This window comes from Manacus candei, unplaced genomic scaffold (genome assembly GCF_025592945.1).
Source record: "Manacus candei isolate 608988 ecotype Guabito, Panama unplaced genomic scaffold, ASM2559294v1 h1tg000057l, whole genome shotgun sequence".
Taxonomy (NCBI): domain Eukaryota; kingdom Metazoa; phylum Chordata; class Aves; order Passeriformes; family Pipridae; genus Manacus; species Manacus candei.
Window position 1 is genome coordinate 12,674,192 of NW_026138105.1, and position 18,888 is coordinate 12,693,079.

Below are 18,888 nucleotides of genomic sequence, written 5' to 3' on the forward strand. Positions count from 1 at the left end.
TGGGTCCAGCAAATTGGCTCGCGGCGGGGGCGCTGATTGGTGGGTTCGGGCGGGCGGGCCCTGTTTGAAATTCGTTAACGGCGGCGCCGCGCGGGGCGGCGGCGTTGGGGTGAGTGAGGGGGCCTGGGTCGAACCCCCCACCAACTCCGGCCTTGGCACTTCTTCTCCGGATCTGCTCTGGTTGTGAGGACGCGGCGCTGCCCCGAGCCCATGTATCGGTAACGGGGCCGAAGGCGCGACTCTGTAAGGGGAGGTGGGAGGTGGCTCGGGCCACTCAGACCGTGGCCGAAACCGCTGTCGCGAAGGGGCCGAGCCGGAGGGTTCTCGCTCTCCCAGTAGCATCGCGGTGCTGGAACAAGCCTTGGGCTTGGGTGGGTTCCTCGGAAGTGAAGTTCCGAGTCCTTAAAAATATCACAAAATCTGATGGAAAGGTGTATTTCACAATTTCACTCTGTTATTTCTTCTCAGGCAAAATTCTGCTTTACAGGAAAAGAAGGGAAGCTAATCAGGCGAAGCCGGGCTCAAGTAACAGAAAAAGCATTAAGGGAGCTATTTTTGTGCGGTGCTTTTTTTAAGCTAGAAGGCCTTCAACTTAATCTAACAATAAGGTGAGGTTATACTGGCTAAAAATAATTTACTTTTCCTTGAACTGCTATTCTTAGACGGCCCCGTCTTCGTGTCTTCTGAAACTTGTAGGATCTCATTTAGGGAGCTCGAGCTGTCAGGGCTGTTTATTTTTGGGGGCAAGGGCGGGTCTGGGCCGTTAGTACGGCGAAGGCTGTGCCAGCACCTCTCCCCTCCCTTCGCTGTAAGTTGGGGTGGTACCCGGAGCTCCCTGCGGGCTCCGCTCTCAGCTGGGGAGAGATAAAGGGTTTGTCCCCTAATTTGGGCGTTGCATGACGGAACAGCAGCGTTGCCGCAGTTCCGTACCCGGGATGGTGAATCCAGTGTTGATTCTGTGCTACAGAGAAGCACAGCTGAACACTGAGTGGGGGGCACTAGAGAGGAGGGAGAAGCTGTAGATCCAGAGTCTGTTAGAAGTGTTCACTTCATCCTGCTCAGGGAAAATCAAGGATGAAGGATGACTTTCCAAAGCTTCTGGCATCATATGGAAGCAGTTCAGGTGGTGGGTGGGATGGTTCCTATCAGGCTGTGGTGATGGGACTGTAGCTACAGAGAGGCAATTTCCAGCCCTTTCTAATGGTCCAATTTACATATTAACCACTGAAAAGCATCCAGGAGCTTTGTATGTGTTATTATCCCTTAAAAAGGAATGGAAAGCTCAGGGTTCAAGGACAATAAAGAAGCTGCCTGGTTAGTGCAGTGTCCTGCGCTGAAGCAGCAGCTGGTGTTGGAGCCTAGCAGAAGGCACTGGAATTGTCTCAGCATGTTGCTGTGCAGCTGCCTCAGCCTTGGGGAAGCTTCTGTTGCTTGTTCCTGGTTGCCCATCTTGGATTTTGAGGCATGTGGATCGACTGGTTTTGCACTTATCTGCTGAAATAATTTGGAATATCCTGTTTGTGTCTGCTCTTATTTTCTTTCTGCTTTCTGATCCTGTTGGGATTTGCCATAAGTAACATCTGTAGCTTGTGAAGCTCCACTGGTGTGTTGTGATGAGGTGTCATCCCCAGGTGACTGAGGGTTTATCTAATTGCACTGTGAGGTGGCAGGAAGGTGCCCTCTCTGTGCCCTCCTTAGAATCCAGACTGGTTTGGGTTGGAAGGGTCCTTAAGGCTCATCTTGTTCCACCCCCCTGCCATGGGCAGGGACACCTTCCACTATCCCAGGTTGCTCCAAGCCCTGTCCAAGCTGGCCTTGAACACTTGCAGAGATGAGGCAGCCACACCTTCTTTGAGTAATCTGTGCCTCACTACACTCACAGGGAAGGCTTTCTCACTAATATCCAATCTAAATTTCTCCTCTTTTATTTTCTTCTATCACTAGTTGCCTGTGTCCCTATCAATAGCCTGTCTGGCCATTGCTACTCCCCCAGACTTAGACTCCTCTGTTCTCTCTGCTTCTGACCTCGATTTCTCATCTTGGAATGCTGCATCCTTTCTCTGACACAATGTCCTGCACAGCTGGGAGGTCCTTTGTCCAGGCAGGGTCTGCTGTTCCTGCTTTTGGCACAAAATTCACAACTACATTGAGAGAAAGATACTGATCACGTCTGTGATGGAATCGTGTTGGTATTTTAAAGCTAATTTGGATTAGAGTGAGGTGTGAAGTTATTCCAAAATACCTACTGTGCTTGCTGTTGGATCAGTCTTATTCTGGGATAGGAATGCTTGTTCCAATTTAGCTTAATCCTTTTTCAAAGCTAACTAATCTAAACCATGCCAAGGCACTCTTCTGGAACGTGCCAAAGTGTAGTTACTCAAAAGAAACCTGACATCCAGAGGAACCCACTGCCTATTCCTCTCTGTGGATATGGCTCTGCTGCTCTGGAGGCACGTTCAGCTCAGTGAGAGAGCAGACCTAGAAAGAAAATAAAGGTTTTAATCAGGTAGTTGCTTTATAAAAGGAATCTGAGGTGGTTTTGATAGTGAGAAGAGCAGATCCTCCTTTCCTGCCCCAGCAGCTCCGTGAACCAGGTGAAAGCTGATCCTGCAGAACGGGGGTGAGGGTTCCCCAGCTGGCTGGGGACACCTATGTCGACACAGGAGGTGATGGATGTGGGGGAGAGCAGGGTCAGGCTTTAAATCCACGGCGGAGCTGTGTAGGGTTACAGTGTGCCCGCAGTCACACTCAGGGAAATGCACACAGTGCCTGCTAATTAGGGGAATGGCCTTATTAATGAGAAGAAATTTCCTGAGCGCACTTCAGGTGGATGAGTGCCACAGCAGAGAGAAAGAATTTTGGGTTGAGATGAATGTGGTTGTGGTGTCAGAATCCTGCCCAGGTGTTTTAAAACGCCTGCAGGGAGTGGGCAGCGGGGGTCAGGCTGTGCCCACCCGAGCCTGTGGGGATTGCAGGAGCCTTGTGGTGGCACATTGGAGTGATAAATCACTGGAAAGTTCCTGGCCGACGGGAACTGAGTCGGTGGGTGGAGGAGGGAGATGCCTTTCAGTGAACTGCTGCTTCACTGTCAATCCTGTGCTGGGCAGGACTTGGAGGATACCTAGGGATTTGAAAAGTGGATACCATGACTTCATCTGACTGAAATGGACCCTCTGGAGTTCAGTCACAATAACTTTTACCTCCCTGTTGTCTATTTCAAAAACCTTGGAGTATGAACCTGAGGCATTGATACAATCCCTTTCTTTTCCTGACTATTCTCTTCTGTCTGGGATGGAGGGAAGGGAAGAGAGAAGGGGTCAGCAATGAGGTCAGTGATGAGAGTGCTGACACTATGGGAGAATAAGGACCTTACACAGTAAAAAGCTGGGAACCACAGCAGTGTAGCAGTGGGCACAAGTAGCTGTGAAACATGATGCCCAGAGCTCTGACTTGGTGAACTGACTGGGGAGGGTGAGGGGAGAATGCAGATGACGCATTTGATTTTTAAAAAAAGTGGAACGTGTTGACAGAAACTCTATCTTGATTAAGGGCAGTAGGAAAGCATTTGATTCCAGCCATGTCTCCAGCTCAGTTACAGTTGGTTTTGGCTCTGATTCTTCTATTTGCCTTCTTTGGGCCTTACCTTGACATCTTCACAGCCGTGTAGCTGGTGCTTCTCTAGTGACATTCTTCCCTTTGACTATCATAGTTCTGCTCAGAGGAGCTGAAGGTTTCTCAGTGCAGCCATCCTCAGGTTGTGACCAGCCGTGGTACCCTCTAAACACTGCATTTCCTTATTCATGGAGCACACACCATCTGGGCTGAACCATGTGTGGTCTGCCTAGACAGATGGTTTAGGGCTGAGGCTGCCTGGATTAGGAATACGCTGCTTTGGAGTTGCTTGGGCTCATAAAAGCAAAGTTCAGGTGATTTCCTCGGGGAGGGTTTTATAACATCCTCGTGGGCTTTGCCTCGCAGCTGTGCGAGGCACCGCGAAAGCACCTTTGCAAAAAGGTTTTGATGTAATTTCAGGGTTTATAACTTTGTCGCTGGCTTTGTTCCTGTTCCGTTGAGTTTAATATCACCTGTTGACACAGGGACTCCTCTTGCTGTCAGTGCTCCGTTAATTAACTGCAGGGACTGTTTGACATGGTCACAGTGCTCGGTTTGTTTATAGCCTGGCCAGCCTTGGGCTAGTGCTGTGGAATGCAGGAGGGCCTGACACTGCCCTCCTTCTGAATTTTTGCCCGGTAACAATGCTCTACAGAGCCATTTTCCTGCTTTGAAAATCAATTTACTCTCTAGAAGAGCACCTTTGTGTCATTAGTTCTTGTTTGTAGCTCTTCAGAGGGAGAAAGGCTGTGCTTTGCAGTGCTCTGGAGTGAAGCTCATCAGTTTTGTAAATCCTGTAAGGGTAAGAACTCTTCTTTGTGCAGTGGTGAGGGAAGGAAGTGCAAATCAGTTGCTCTCTGGAAAAGACTTGTACTTTACTTTGTCTTAAAAATACAATTCTAGCACCTACAAGTACAAAGAAAACCCTCAAAACTTGATCTTCCTGATAGTTTTGAACCTGCAAATGTCAACAGTGATGAGGTCTCCTTAGCTTTGCCAATCAGCAGTAGAATAAACCCCTGCATTGCTCAAGAGGCATTCTGCCCAAAGGTGTGAAGTGCAAGAAAGGGGGTTGTACCAAAGGCTGTCCCAGTGCCTTTCCCTAGAAACCTTGAGGAGGAAGAGAGATGGGGGATGATTCCACTGACACCCTGTTGTTGTCTAAAGAACTGTAGTGGTGCAGGCAGAGGACTCGTGGGGACAGTGTGACAGCAAAGATGGCTAGATCAGAATCCCGCTATTCCTTTGACGTCCCAAACACCTGCATCAACTTTGCAACTCTGGGTGAGGATGATGCTGATGTACACAACGCAGACTCCTGGTTTGGTAAGTTGCTTCCAACTCCTTGATTTGTTTTCTCATTGGATGAGGCCTCGGTGTTATCCTTGGTTTGGGTGTGGCTTCTGTGCCAATTGGTTATTCATGTTTTTAGCTGCGTCATCCATTATGCATGGGGGTTTTTTTGTTGTTTTGTGTTTTTTTTAATTTAAACTTTAATGTCTGTAACTTGACAGGTGACTTCGTTAACCTCATAATGATATTCTGATGTATTGTTAAAAATTCCTAACATACTATGTATAGTGAATATCTTTTTCTCCTGACAGACCAAAAAGCCAATATGGAGAATATCCCTCCTGCAGAAAATGTGGCGAAGGTCTCACAGAGCAGCCCTGCTTATACAAAGCCTGATGTTCTCTCTGCCTTCACATCACAAGGAGTAGCAATGAGTAAGTTGGCATAGTATGGGGGGCAGGGAATTTAATTTTACCTGCTTTTCACTGGCAAAATGGAAAGGCCTCTGTCTGGCTTTTCTGGGACCATCTTCATAAACTGTTGTCTGCAAGGTCTCACATGGTTTTAATTTGAGGTGTTCTTTATATGTGTATATGGATGAGCTGACACTTGTCCCCCTTCTCAGGTGAAAGCAATGGTGAAGAAGAGGGTGCACAGACCCACGCGGTCTCTCAGAACATCATTGGGTCCCTGGAGACCTGGAGAGCTGCTGCCCCTGCAGAGGCCCCTCAGAGGTGAAATTCTTGTGTTCAGTTTGCAAAATGATTGATAATGGTGTAACTAACTAGGTCTCTGTTCTCAGGATCTGCAGTTCTAGCTGTTCTTGGGTCATCCTGTGGGGCTGGAGTTCTCCAGCATGGAGATTGTGTACTGGGACAGCTGATCTGCTGGCTAAGCTGGAGGGACAGTCTCTAGGGTGGAAATGTAATGCAGTGTCTCACATACTTGTCAAATGAGACTTGGTAGCACCAGGAGCTTCTGGAATGTGAGGACATCTGAAACTGAGGTGGCTTATAAAGTTTCTTTGTTTATATCTGTCTGACTTGGGCAGAACTCGTTCTTCATATGAATGCAAGGGGCTCTGTATGCTTGCATATACCGAAGAATACTAAGTTTATGGATTGCTAAACTTTAATAAATCGTGCTGCATTTGGATTGTTGTTTTAAATGCAATTTGCATGGTGGGAATGGTGGAGTTAGGTGGTGCACTGACATAAAAAGTGTTATCCAGGTCGTGTGTCTCCTCAGATCTGTGGGAAAGCTGACCCCTGTTTTCTGTTCTACTCTAGAACGAGCAAGAGACCAGCTGCAAAGCCAAGAAAAACCCATCAGCGCAAGCAGCCGGGGAGAATCAAAGCAGAGAGAATTGCTAATGCCCTGGATAATAAGGAAGAGGTTCCACCTCTGAAGAAAATGAGAATGTACGCCATCAAAGTTCTTCTGTTTGAGGCTGGGAAGGGGGTAACAACTGTTCCTTTGGAAAGGATTTCCAGTTGGCTGAGAGGGTTCTCACACAAAGGTTAGGGGGTGATGACTGGAACTGATTCCTGATACTGGTTTCATAAACAAGAAATGGCTGCAAGAGCTGAAGGAATTGCTCTGTTTGGAAGTAGAGATGTGAATGAAATGAGCGTGGGTTTCTTCAGCTTCTTACTCCTTACTCAGTGTCAGTCAGTTAGTTTTAAATTTGTCTTAACTTATCCATCAGGAAGTCATCAGGCAGTTAGTCATAAGTTATGAAAGAGTCACAGCTCAAATATTTCTCAAATTAGCTTAACCACTAAGGTATCATATGGTGATAAGCTTGAGGTCAGGAAATTGAAGTGTGATCTTTGAAATGCTGCTGTACCACAGTACAGTACTCCTTCCTCTAGAAAAGTTCCAAAAACTCAGCAATTCATCTTCCCTTCTGCAGCCTTAGATACCAGGGAAAACTGGACAGTCTGCCTGGGCCTATGGTGAGGTAAGGCCAGCCTGGCATACCTTAGACCTCACCAGGTGTTGGGATGTTATACATGGTGGTGAGAACTGCAGGTGATCTTTCATTTAGAACACAGTTAATTGGAGTGGTTTGCTCTAACAAGTCGTTTTCTTAGTTCTGGCAGCAGAAAGGAGACGGAAGAATCCACAAAGGCAGAGCCCTCACAGGATCCTGACCTGTCCCCAGAGAGAGAGAAAAGCAAACCACTCATGCCCTCCACGCCAACAATGTTGAAGTACGTGGCTTTCTTGTGACTTGTCTGCTAATCACGGTTGATTTAGGTGACAGTCCTGGCTGAGTGTTTCCAGCTTCAACTTAGCATGTGATGGTATCACATTTAGTAAACACTAGGTTAAGGCAACAATATTAGGATGAAATGTACTTCACCAGCTGAACCTGTGCACTGGAAAGCTTTTGCTTTTCTTTTGAGGAACAAGTTGTTCTTGCTGGTGGATTGAGCATGCCCACAGCAAATGGCTCTGCAGAATAGCAGCTAGCTGTGAGATTTCTTGAGCAAACAAAATCCAAGCAGATCTTCTGAAGAGTATGATTTTATAACAAGGAATGCTCCTGCAGTGAGGTCAGAAATAAGCATGTTCCTTGCATTCATTTTCATGGCTAGGCTTCGCAAACGAAGATTTGGGAAGGCTCTATCTGCATTTGTTACAGATGTTCCTTGCACTAACATGCTAATAACCAGGGAAGCAGGAAGGAATATCTCAGTCTTTAATGTGCTTCTGCAGGAGGACCAAACCTTCTAGCAAGCTGAAGAGTACAGAGGAGCAGGAACTTGAAAAGATGCAGCAGTTGCAGCAGGAGGTTATGGAGCTGCGGAAGAAGAACGAGGAGTCTCTGAAAGCAGCTATTGCTGGAGCAGGTGGGCTCTGCCTGGATTGCAGATTGAAGCTGTACTGGGCTCAGCTGGAGAGTGCTGCACAGAGCTGTGCAAGTACCTCTGGAAACAAACATTCCAGACTTTGTGATAAATATTAGGAGGCTTTTAATGTAGATCAGCCTCTAAACTGCCTGGAAAAAAGTGTTTGGGTTTTGTCATGTTTTGAAGGGTTAAAGATGAGTTTTCTAAAAATTTGTCTAGTTATTAGATATTAAATGCCTTTTTTTTTTATCCCCGCAAATCCTACACCCCCGCCCCACTCCAAAAGGCTTCCAATTCTTAAGTGTTCTTTTTCTTTAGGACAACCCATGAAGAGACCAGTTGGTCAAGTAACAAAGCCAATTGATTTCCACTTCTACACAGAGAATAGGATTAAACAGAACGTGGGAAGCCATCCTGAGAATGAGTACAAGGAGCTGGATTTTGCAGCAGTACTCAGGAAGCATCCCCCTTCTCCGGTGAGAGCCAGTGTTGTCAGCACTTGGCTGACTGATTCTTGACATCACCTCCTTGCTGCTTGTGCAACACCCATGCTGGTGACCCACAGAGGGGTTACCTCAGGAGGGGCAGGTGTTGTGCAAACCTAATTGAGAACTTGCCGTGTGTCTCGTTGCCACAAGACTCCAAAGAAATCTTGTGGAAAAAGATTTAATGTCAGATCTTTAATGTCAGATCTTCCAGTCATTCCACTTCATGCTTTAATCTTCTGCTTTGAACAGTTTCCCAATATGACTTGTGTGTGTTCAGAGTATTAACATTTATGCTTAATGTTAAAGTGTTACCTTCTTTTCAGTGAGGGGAAGGAAATGTTGTCGAAGCCTCTTGGCCATGGCCGTACTGACTGTTTTCTTTCTCCAGATGCGAATGCCAAAGGGACCCACTGTCCCCAAACCTTTCAACCTGTCCCAGGGAAACAAAAGAAAACTCGAAACCACATCAGAGTACGTGTCCTTTGCTGAGCAGGTAGAAGCATTCCAAAAACGCACACCCTCTCGTTACCATTTGAGGAGCAGGAAACCTGAGGAAGAAGGTGAGTGGTCCTGCCTGTGTCCACAGAGATGGTGGTAGAACAACAGAGATGCTTTGACTGCTCTGAGCAAGCAGTCTGTGTCTGTTGTAGGCCTTGCCATTAACTGCTGGTCTCTGACTTGAATTTACAGGCCAAGTTTCAGGAAAGTCTGTGAAGCCTCAGCTCACCTGTGCCAAAACACCAGTGCTCCAAACAAAGCAGCGCTCGAGACCTGTCACCTGCAAAACTGCAGCAGAGTTAGAAGCAGAGGAATTAGAGAGAATTCAACAGTAAGTAAATGTTTACTCTAGTCCTCCAAGGGAGGAATGTACCTGTGCTGGTTTAAAGGTTAACCAGCAGGGGGAATGAACTCAACTCAAAGGAGAGATTATAAGTCAGAATAACAATTTATTAAAATAATACAGTAAGTACAATAATACAAACAAACAATTGGTCTCAACCCACAAAAACCCAAATGTATAACCCAGTGCCCTGGGGCATGAACAAAGTGGTGTTCCTTGGGCCCCGCTTGAGTCCAAAGTAAAGGGAGAGGGGAAGAACCTGCTGGTGGGAGAGCTGCTGCAGTCTGGCCAGAACTGGTGATCGCAGTCCAGTGGTGGTCTAAGTCTGGTTGAGAGGGATGAGATGCAGCCTTCCTCTGGATCCCACGAGTGGGTTGAAAAATGTTCCAAAACTCCAAGATTATATATCCTCCAGTTCAGGCAGGAATGCTTGGTACTCTCCTCAGGGCGGGGAGTTCCACAAAGGGTGTGAGGACAGAAACATCCTTCTATCTCACAGGCCTCTTAACACCTAGTTTATAGCCTGAGGAGTCAGGCTCTATGGGCAGAGGGTGCGAATAGTCTATTGACAACAATAGTCTAGTTTCTGGGAAATGACATGGAAGGCTATAGAATACAGTTTTGGGTTACACCCACCATGATGAACTGATCTCAGCTGTCCTAACTAGGACAGTACCACACTGGGAATATCTTTCAGATACCAAAATATCACTTCTCAGGAATACCCTTTGTGTAAAAGAATGAGTAGCATAAAACCATTGATATTCCTTTAGCTCATGCATGATTCCATGGCTCTGATTGTAGGGAAGTGAAAAGTAGCCAATTCATTTTGTAGAAAGTGCTCTTAGGAGAGCTGATCTTGAGTTCAGTACAGCTTATGATGAGTAAAGCAAACCCAGTATAGCAGTATACACCCTGCATGCGCTTCAAAACTCTCCTGGTGGCCAAAAGTTTGTATTTTTAGGAAAGCAATTCATGTTTTCCTTATTAATCTTGCTGTTTCAAAACCAAAGGAAGAGTTGCTAACTAGAGTTGCACAGTAATGTACAATGTATAGGTGACTGCCTCCATCTCTGCTGTGTAGGTACAAATTCAAAGCGCGAGAACTCAATTACAAAATCTTTGAGGGTGGGCCACTCCTGCCCAAGAAACCCCGTGTGAGGAATGTCACACAACCCATCGGCTTCGAGTTGGAAACAGAAAAAAGGATTCAGGAGCGTGAGAGTAAGAAGCGGCAGGAGGAAGAGCGCTTCGAATTCCATTCCAGGCCGTGTCCCACAAAAATCCTGGAGGATGCTGTGGTAAGAAGTTTGGTAATACCCAGACCTGGGAATTAGGACTGAGGTGGCAATCAGTTTCAGAATGCCTGTACCTGTGTTGCATTATGTATTTTGATAATCTCCAGTAAACACTGGCTGCCATTAGGTAAGAACTGCAACAGGTACGTCCTGTGCTCTGTGTTATGTTTTCCTGGCACTCGGCCTTGGGTAACTCCTTACTGGCTCTTCTGAACAGGGTGTTCCGGAGAAGAAAGAACTTCCTTGTACAGTCCCCAAGTCTCCAGCCTTCACCTTGAAAAGCAGAACCCGTGTGTCTGGCAGAGAGGAAGAAAAGGTAACGGTTGTGACTAGGCTGGAGCCAGGCCCAGGTCCCACCACAGTGCTTCTGGCTGTGGGTAGGATGCTCTGGGCTGGGGAGCCTCTGCCCTCCTGTGAGCAGTTCCTCCACTGGTCACCTTTGTGCCGTTCTCTCAAAGCAATTTTGAGTTACTGCTACTCATTTTACAGAAACTGAATTCTCATATGAAGTGAAATTTAAACACAAGAGCACTGATGGGGGTTTCTGAAGTGTTGCTGCTATGAAGGAGGAAAGTGAACTGCTTAAATTTCTCAGGACATTGCCCTTCCCTATTCTGTCATGGAGGGCAGATATTGCACATGACCCTTCTCCCCGAGGTGGGGAGCAGGATTCTGAATGCATCATGTGCTTTTTCCTTTCCCTCTTGTGAACAGGACATTAAAGTCTAATTTGGATGAGTACTAGAAATGAGAGTGGTTTAGAAAGAGGAAGAACTGGCCTGTGGGTCAGGATGCTAGTAAATAGGAACTTCTTGGATTGCTAATTTTTGCAGTGTCCAGTGTTTGCTTGACCCTGCTGTTCCCCTTATTAAAGGAGCTCATTCAAAGCTCTTCATGGCTTTGTTTGGCAGGAGTTGTGGTCTCTACAAAAATAAAAAATCAGATCCTAACACTAATATTGCTTTAGGAAAAGGAGGTGGTGCCTGTGATCAAAGCTAACCCTATGCCACATTACGGAGTGCCCTTCAAACCCAAAATGCCAGAGCAGAGGCACGTGGAAGTTTGCCCCTTCTCTTTTGATGCCCGGGACAAAGAGCGGCAAATACAAAAAGAGAAAAAAATAGAAGAATTTCAGAAGGAAGAGGTAAGAAGTGAAGCTGCCTTGGATTCCACTCCTTCAGTAAAAGGAGTGTGGCAGGATCTGCCTCTTGCTGTTGCCTGTTAAACATCCAAGGAAAGGACAAGAAATATTTCAAGTTGTTTGTTTCAGGTGCCGAAGTTCAAAGCGCAGCCTCTGCCTTACTTTGACCAAGTTAAACTGCCAGAAAAAAAGGTCAAAGCCCCAACCCAGCCTGAACCATTCCATCTGCAGGTGGATGAACGGGGAGCTGCCAAGCTCGAGAGCTGGAAACATCAGGTAGGATAAAAAGTATAATGGAAAAGACTGGACTTAAAGCAGCTGATGGAGTTGTAGTCAACTCTGAAAAGTGTCCTGCTTGAGTTGAATCAGGAGCTGAGTTTGAGCAATGAATTATTCTGTCCTTGTCACGAGAGTTGAGCTGTGGATTAAAGATTGGTGGATTGGGGTTATTTATTTTTCTCACTTTATGGTAAATCACTAGATTTACCACAGCTGCATGAACAGCCGTGGGGTGATTTCTAAGCAGCAACTCTGTGCAGCTGGATCCCTTTGCTGACCATCTCTCTGCTTGGGGATTTATTGACACATAAATAATATACTGCTTTTCTCGTGTGAAGTCTGCAGTGGACACCTGAAACTTTCTTCAAGCTATTTTTGGCAAAGTAACTATCAGGCAACAAGTGACACATCTTTCTGGCTTTAATATGATTTTCTATGGAAATGATTTGACTAAGTCAACCTGGCTCTTTCAGTTGTTGGGAGTGCTGGAGTCTGTGTCAGGGGGTGATGCTCTCTTTATGCCTGACATTGATGTGCTTTCTTCTCCTGCAGCTCGAAGAAGACTTGAAAAGGCAGAAAGAGGCAGCATGTTTTAAAGCTCGTCCCAACACAGTGGTGTACCAGGAGCCTTTTGTGCCCAAAAAGGAACACAAACTACTATCAGGTGGAGTTACAAGTACTTGCTACACGGGCTTGGCGGGTAGCTCAGGACTGATGCAATTAAGTGGTGTTTTTTCTGGCTGTTGCCTCTTCTTCATCAGCACAGCCAATAGTGCCTTGCATTTAATCAACTAATTGCCTAACAGCTTGTGTCCCCTGGGAGCGGGCGGGTTTCCTCTCCCCCCCATCCTGCTCCAGCATGGCAGCTGTATTTAGCAGCTCTGCTGCAATTGGCAGATGATTGATGTCTGCCAGCTCAGGATAAGGGTACAGAGAATGTGAGGAGCTCCCTGCAGAGACAGCTGGCATTTCTGCAGAGCTGTCACTCTTTTCCTCCCATTTCTAATGAGATGAAGGCATCTACTGCTTGGGTAGACTGAGCTTTGTAGAGCATAAAACCAACCAAAAACTTGTTTGTACTAACAATTGTGTGCTTGCTCCCTCCCATGAGAACACCCGTGGCGGGGTGACGTCTGCATTAACACTGCTCACGTCTGGGAGCAAGGTTTTCTCTTTTCCTGAAGCCTGGAGGTATCTCCTAACCACCCTTGCCAAGGGGAAGCTCTCCAAAGGGAGGCTTCCGCTGACACTAGTACCTCTCTGCTTTACCTGACTGTCTTTGAACCAATGTTGTCTCCTCTGTTTCTAACTTAGAGAGCCTTTCTGGTTCTGTAGTTCCTGAAAGCTTTGAGCTGGCAACGGAAAGAAGGGCAAAAGAACGGCAAGAATTTGAAAAGCGATTGGCAGACGCAGAAGCTGTAAGGGAGAGGTATCAGGAGCAGATCAGGCAGGAACAAGAGGAGCGTGAAAAGGAAGAAGTTGCTAAGCTAAGGCAAGAAATGGTAAGTGAGCTGTTTCTGAGCAAGGGCTGTAAAGCAACCCGAAGGAATGTGGGAATATCCTCAAGGAGCTCATGTCACTGCTGAGCTGCATTAAGATTGTCTTTTCGAGGTTCCCTGTTGCAAACTAATTCCTCATTAACTTTAAAACTGCTTTAAAAACAAAAACCAAAACCTGCAAAATGACCCAAATAAGGAAGGCAGCTCTGCTGAGTGGCTGAGTTTTGGATCTGTACATGTGTAGCTATCAGAGCAGAATGATCTTTGTAAAACCCACAACCCCAACATGTGCTGTGCATGTTCCCAGTGCCTGGGGCAGTGTGTTGGTCTCAGACACCTGCCTTCATCCCACCCATGGCTCACCTGCAAGTTTTAACTTCATCATAGCTGCAACCATTTGCTTCATTGTGTCCTTGATTATATTTATTTTTTTACAGGTTCACAAGGCAAACCCAATACGCAAATACCGCAGCGTAGAAGTGAAGCCCAGTGATCAGTTACTGACTTTGCCAAAGTCTCCCAACTTCTCAGATAGATTCCGGTGCTGATGAGCACCCACATGATATTAGGAGGGAGATCCCATCCCTCTCTACTCTCTTGATAAGAGAGAGGGAACAGTTGTTTTTCCGTGACTCTGCCTGAACTCCTACCCTTGGTTCCTTTGTACTGAATAGTTTAACTCCACCTGAGCCCATGGCATCCCACCTAACTAAATAAAGTTTCCTAATATGACACTGTCTCTGGCTAGTGGGCTGAGGCCCTTTCCTGCAGAAGAGGTTTTGGTAAAGGCTGACTGTACAGATGTGTGCATCTGGCAGAGCTGCCTTGTCTTTGTACACTAAGTGTTGTTTTCAAGTGTCTGGTTTTTAGCCTTTTAATCTGTATTAAGCTTGAACTGTGTTAAATAACGTGAGGCTCCTGCAAGCCAGCGCAGTGCAGGTCAGACCTTTCTCATGATGTTTAGATGAACAATATAAGTCTTGCTCATGCTTTAAAGTAATTCTCTGTGTACATTAGAGCATTAAACCTTCTTGCTCTTTTATAGCTGAAGCCCTTCTATTTGGGGAACAATTTAACTGACAAATGACTTGCTGTGAGCTGCTGCCCCAGCTCCTGCCAGTGCAGATCTCTTGGCTACAGAGACATCAGTGTCTCTGGCCAGTCTGGGCAGCAAGCAGAGTTAAATATAGCCCAAGTGCTCAAATGTGCCAGAGAACAAAACTGCCAGCGTTGTGAAGTCATATTTAGATTAAAAATTTAATAATTATTTCTTACCTTGGTATTGTGCTCTGATTTCTTACCTTTGTATCTTGCTGGTATACATGTGAGCAGGGCTGCTTGCTGCTGTTGTGCTGTTCAGAACAGAGGAAAAAAAGGAAAACTTAGAATTAATGTGTCCAGGTAGGACAAACTGTCTTGTTTGGGGGTTATGGCAAACACTTGCTTTCATTTCCTCTGAATTCAGATATTATTGGAGAAGTATTCTTAGAGTGTGGCCTTTTATTCAGATTTTTGGGTAGAGAAGAGAAGAAGCTCAAACTTGAGGTGTCAGACTCCAGCTGAGGGGATGGTTAGAGGTGCCATCTCATCCTTGCCAAAGAACATCAAGCAATTGCTGTTTTACTCCTAAACTGGGGGAGGTAACAGAGGGAGAAATTCCTCAGAGAGCTAAATTCCAAAATGAACATTTATTGTACCTGAGGGATTATGTTTCTGCAGGAATTCTAAAAAGTGTGATGCTCAAGGGATGCCATGGCAGAACAGCTGGAGTCTCTATGGGAATGTTTCAAAGAGCACCAGTCTCAAACTTCTCTGCTTGGATTAAAAGAGAAAAAGCCCCCCCTGCTGAAATATAAGGGTTCTTGAAAAAATTAAAGGTTTTTAGCAGTTAGTAACTAAGGAACTCTGGAGAACCAGAGGGCTGAGGAAATGTGTTGGTACTGAAGGATGAATGACTCTGGAGCAGTGTGGCCTCTTGGAAATGGTAAGCTCAGCTGTGGCTCCTTTTTGCTCAAGCTACACTTTTCCTTCCCTTGAGGATTTTTGCGTAGGTGTGGCAGAGCTGCACCTGAAAGGGTTGACCCAGTCACCCAGGATGCCTTCAGCCACATGTTTCTGACTTTGCTGGTAGCCCCATGTTGCTGAGCTCAGGGTTACAAGACAGCCAGAACAGCTCCTGTCACTGCTGCTGTGACAATTTACAGGATTGACTGGAGCAAGAGGGATGTGTCAGCATCCTCTTCTTGAAAACTAGGATCAGTGTGGATCTGGCCACTCTGCCTTAACCCCATTTCTGTTGCAGTGGAGCTGTTCCCTGCAATCTACTGGCCAGGGACGTGGCTGAACTTCAGATGTGCAGTCAGGGAATCCTTGCTGCTTCCTCGAGTGCCAGGTCTGGAGCCAGCAGTGTGTGGGCAGCAGGAGCAGAAAATATTTATGATGAGTCAGGAGAAAGCTGGAATGATGATGAGCTGCTGAAGAATGTGAAGGCGAACAGGATAATGAGGCTATGGAGCTGGAGCAGCCAATGATCCCTTAAGGATGGACCAGCTGGATTTCCCTGATGGCCCTATATGGCCTTTGCTCCTGCCCTGAGGAAGGCATTGTGTGCCTGACAACTTAGCAGTTTTTTCTCCCAATGGTATCATTTGGGTCTAATAAAAGACATTACATCTTCCCCCAGACACGGCCTCTTGTATTCCCCAGGCACTACAAAGAGTGGAAGGAACCTCAGGCAGCTGTGCCTGCAAGGATCTGGGGTGTTGGGCTGAGCTGGAGTCACCCACCACGTTCCCACAGGCCGATGGGTGGGACCTGCCCCCTTAATTAGGAGGGAGGTGTTGACATGGTGAAAGAAGTGCTCTAGTGTAGAAAGTGTGTAAGAGATGGGTGTCCTGGAGGAGCTGGATGTTGCAGAGGATGGGGTTTGCTCAAGGCTTCATCAGGGAAAGGGGGGCAGGTGATTTTCCCAGTGTCAGGGAGAATAAAATTACAGGACTGGAGCAAGATTTAACTGAGTACTGTTCCAGCACCTAGCTTTAGAGTTGGGGTAGGTTGAGAAACTGATGTAAAATCTATATTCTCTCTGCATGGATTTTGCAAAAACATTCTTGTATTCCAGAACTCAAAACCCATAACCTTTATGTGCCTTCCTTGAGAGCAAGGAGTGGGAGGAGGGGAGGTGAGGAGAGCTGGATACAAAATCTTCCTCTGATGAATTTCTAGTTGAGCTGTACCCAAAATAATTTCTTATCGAAGTAATTTGCTGAACTCAGACTAGAGCTGTAACTAAAAGGCAATGTTTTCCTGGACTTTTATGTTGAATTGCAAGATCTGATTATCTAGTGAATAAAGTTTTTATGAAAAGGCTTGATGATGCTCTCAAATCACAGTTTTGCTTCTCCCTTCCCTCTCCACTAGGACAACTTGTTGGCTGCCAGTGTGGCGAGGACCCTCTGCCTTGGGTATGTCCTGGTGCTTCAAGCCCACACTGGTGTTCCCTGGTGCTGCCCACCAGCAGCTGCATTCCTGTCCTCAAGGTGCTGCCTAGCTCTGGGTGCCCTTCTCCTGCTGCTGGGATTTTTCCTTGTCTTTCCCCGTCACCTTGATGGCACCTGTCATGGCACGCTGGCAGCGCGTTGTGGAAGCCCTGGGCGCTGATGGAAGCAGTTAAGCTGTGCCCGCCAGGCCCGACAGCCTGACTGGTTTGTGTTACAGTGGCATGGCTGGGATTCAGGTGGGGATGTTGTTCAGCCTGCCCTGCTGCTCGATTTAGCTGGGGTGTAGGGTTTCCCAGGGAACAGGCCGGCTTTGGCCCCTCAGAGCCTCCCTTCCTGTGGAAAGCATAAAGGTTAAAGTGTGCTGCTGCAGTTGTGACAACGGCGTCGCTAAGGAACAGCGTGCTTGAGGCACTGCCAGATATCCCCAGGACAGGCTGTTTTCCAGCTGCAGCCAATGTCGGCTCTAGCTTAAATTCCTGAATGGGAAGGAAAAAAAAAAAAGCCAAGCCCGGGCTGAGAACCCTGGGTGGTGACTGGTTTGCAGAGAGATAGATCATTGTGCCGCTCCCTGGGGTGTGGGATTTTGGACCAAGGCATCCAAAATCCTGGGGTGTAACACCTCCTACTCTTCAATTCTACACTTCCTTCTGCTGAGGAGTCTGATTTCAGCTTATTTCCCTCTGCCCACAAACGAATTTTGTCTGTAATAATGCCAAACCTGGTCACCAATGACCTTTGGAGAACCATTTCCATGGCCACCAGTGCCTGCTCCCAGGGCTTTGCTTCCTCAACTTGTCCCTAGCTTTCCTCTCCAGACACCAACCTTGCTCCCAGGGAGCTTGTAAGATTGCAAGCATCCTGGGAAGGCTGGCTGGTGTCCAGGTGGGTGCTCCTCTCCTTGGAGAGGTTTTTTTATCCCAGCGTTCACTGCACCAACAGCTCGAGGGAGCTGTGGGGCATGGCTGTGGCACATAACTCCTGCCCTGTGCCTGTGGAGCGGCTGTGAGGATGTGCTCCTTCCACCCGGGGTTTGCCGGGAGGGTGCAGAGCCGAAGGCTGGCGGGGTGGTGGCAGTACGTGCCTGAAGTGACACTGGTGGCCACCAGGTGTCTGGCAGCCCTCGGCCGGAGGAGGGCAATTCCAAACTGTACTTTGGCGATGACAGTCGGTGGGCAGAGTCCCTGCTGTCCAGGCACAGTTATTCCCGACAGTGTGCCCTGTGGAGGCTGAGGTGGGGGGACTCATGTTCACCACGGGAAGGGGCAGTGTGGGTGTCACAGCCCCCGAGAGCTGTGGGTGTGGTGATGCCCCAACCTCTGCGTGTACACGACTGCATCAGCACTGTGGGTTGGAGCTGTGCACCTGCTCCTGCATCATCCCTGCTGGTCCTCGTCACATTCCAGGTCCTGTCTTGGATTTTGGGAAAGGAACTGGGCTCAGTGAAGCAACAAATCCAAGCTGTGAAGGCTGGACCAGGAGAGCACTATGTCTGCTCAGGAGCCTCTGTCTGTGTCCCACTGAGCAAGTGTTGCTCTTGTATCAGGGTGGCAATGGTGGGTGCCTGAGGCCAGGGCAGGGACAGATGGGACAGCAGCACCTTTGGGACATGGGGACAGTCATGACTCCATCCTGACTTGTGTCACTCTCAATGCCACATGTGAACCACAGCTCCTCTGGCAAAGCCTGATCCTAGCCCATGGTTCACAGACGCTGCTGGCTCACTGGGAGCTGGGATTTGGCAATGTGGAGCAGCAGCACTGTCCCTTCCCCTGCCTGGCCAGGGTCACATCCTCCTGTGCTGCAGGCAAGGTAAGCACAGAGGACCAGCACCATCACCAGCTGCTTGCGGCCACCATCCCCATAGGTTGGCCAGTGGCTGCCTTGTGCCACCTGTGAGCACCTTGGAAGACCTTGGCCACCTGGACCCTGTCCAGATTGCCCAGGCCACACTCATGGGATGGTTTTGGGCTGCCACTGTGTCCAGTGCCAGCCCTCCCTGTGGTGCTGTGCTGGGGCAGGAGGGAGGTCTGTCCCCATCCCCTGCCCTGTGTCTGCGTGTCCCCAGCCCACGAGGGACAG

The 18,888-nt window shown here is 47.6% G+C and overlaps 1 protein-coding gene across 10 annotated transcripts; it reads left to right on the forward strand.

Moving 5' to 3' along the window:
* Positions 1-19: 19 nt before the first annotated feature.
* On the forward strand, positions 20-14,041 carry TPX2 (TPX2 microtubule nucleation factor). 10 transcript variants are annotated; one of them, XM_051802879.1, is made up of 19 exons: positions 20-109; positions 488-608; positions 4,780-4,938; positions 5,217-5,339; positions 5,531-5,639; positions 6,195-6,326; positions 6,821-6,868; positions 7,002-7,121; positions 7,630-7,763; positions 8,082-8,239; positions 8,640-8,811; positions 8,942-9,080; positions 10,177-10,393; positions 10,608-10,706; positions 11,358-11,534; positions 11,661-11,807; positions 12,363-12,474; positions 13,125-13,312; positions 13,747-14,041. In XM_051802879.1, the coding sequence occupies exons 3-19, from the start codon at positions 4,830-4,832 to the stop codon at positions 13,855-13,857; spliced, it is 2,295 nt and encodes a 764-aa protein (XP_051658839.1). In that variant the 5' UTR covers positions 20-109; positions 488-608; positions 4,780-4,829; the 3' UTR covers positions 13,858-14,041. The 10 variants fall into 10 exon arrangements, with proteins under 10 accessions (XP_051658839.1, XP_051658843.1, XP_051658840.1 ...); XM_051802883.1 differs by having other exon boundaries at positions 38-109; positions 469-608; XM_051802880.1 differs by having other exon boundaries at positions 67-218; positions 469-608.
* The last annotated feature ends 4,847 nt before the right edge of the window (positions 14,042-18,888 follow it).

Coding starts and splice junctions, on each gene's coding strand:
- TPX2 (XM_051802879.1), top strand. CDS start 4,830: ATGGCTAGATCAGAATCCCGCTATTCCTTTGACGTCCCAAACACCTGC. Junction 8,240..8,639: donor GGAAGCATCCCCCTTCTCCG/GTGAGAGCCAGT, acceptor TTCTTTCTCCAG/ATGCGAATGCCAAAGGGACC. Junction 13,313..13,746: donor CTAAGCTAAGGCAAGAAATG/GTAAGTGAGCTG, acceptor ATTTTTTTACAG/GTTCACAAGGCAAACCCAAT.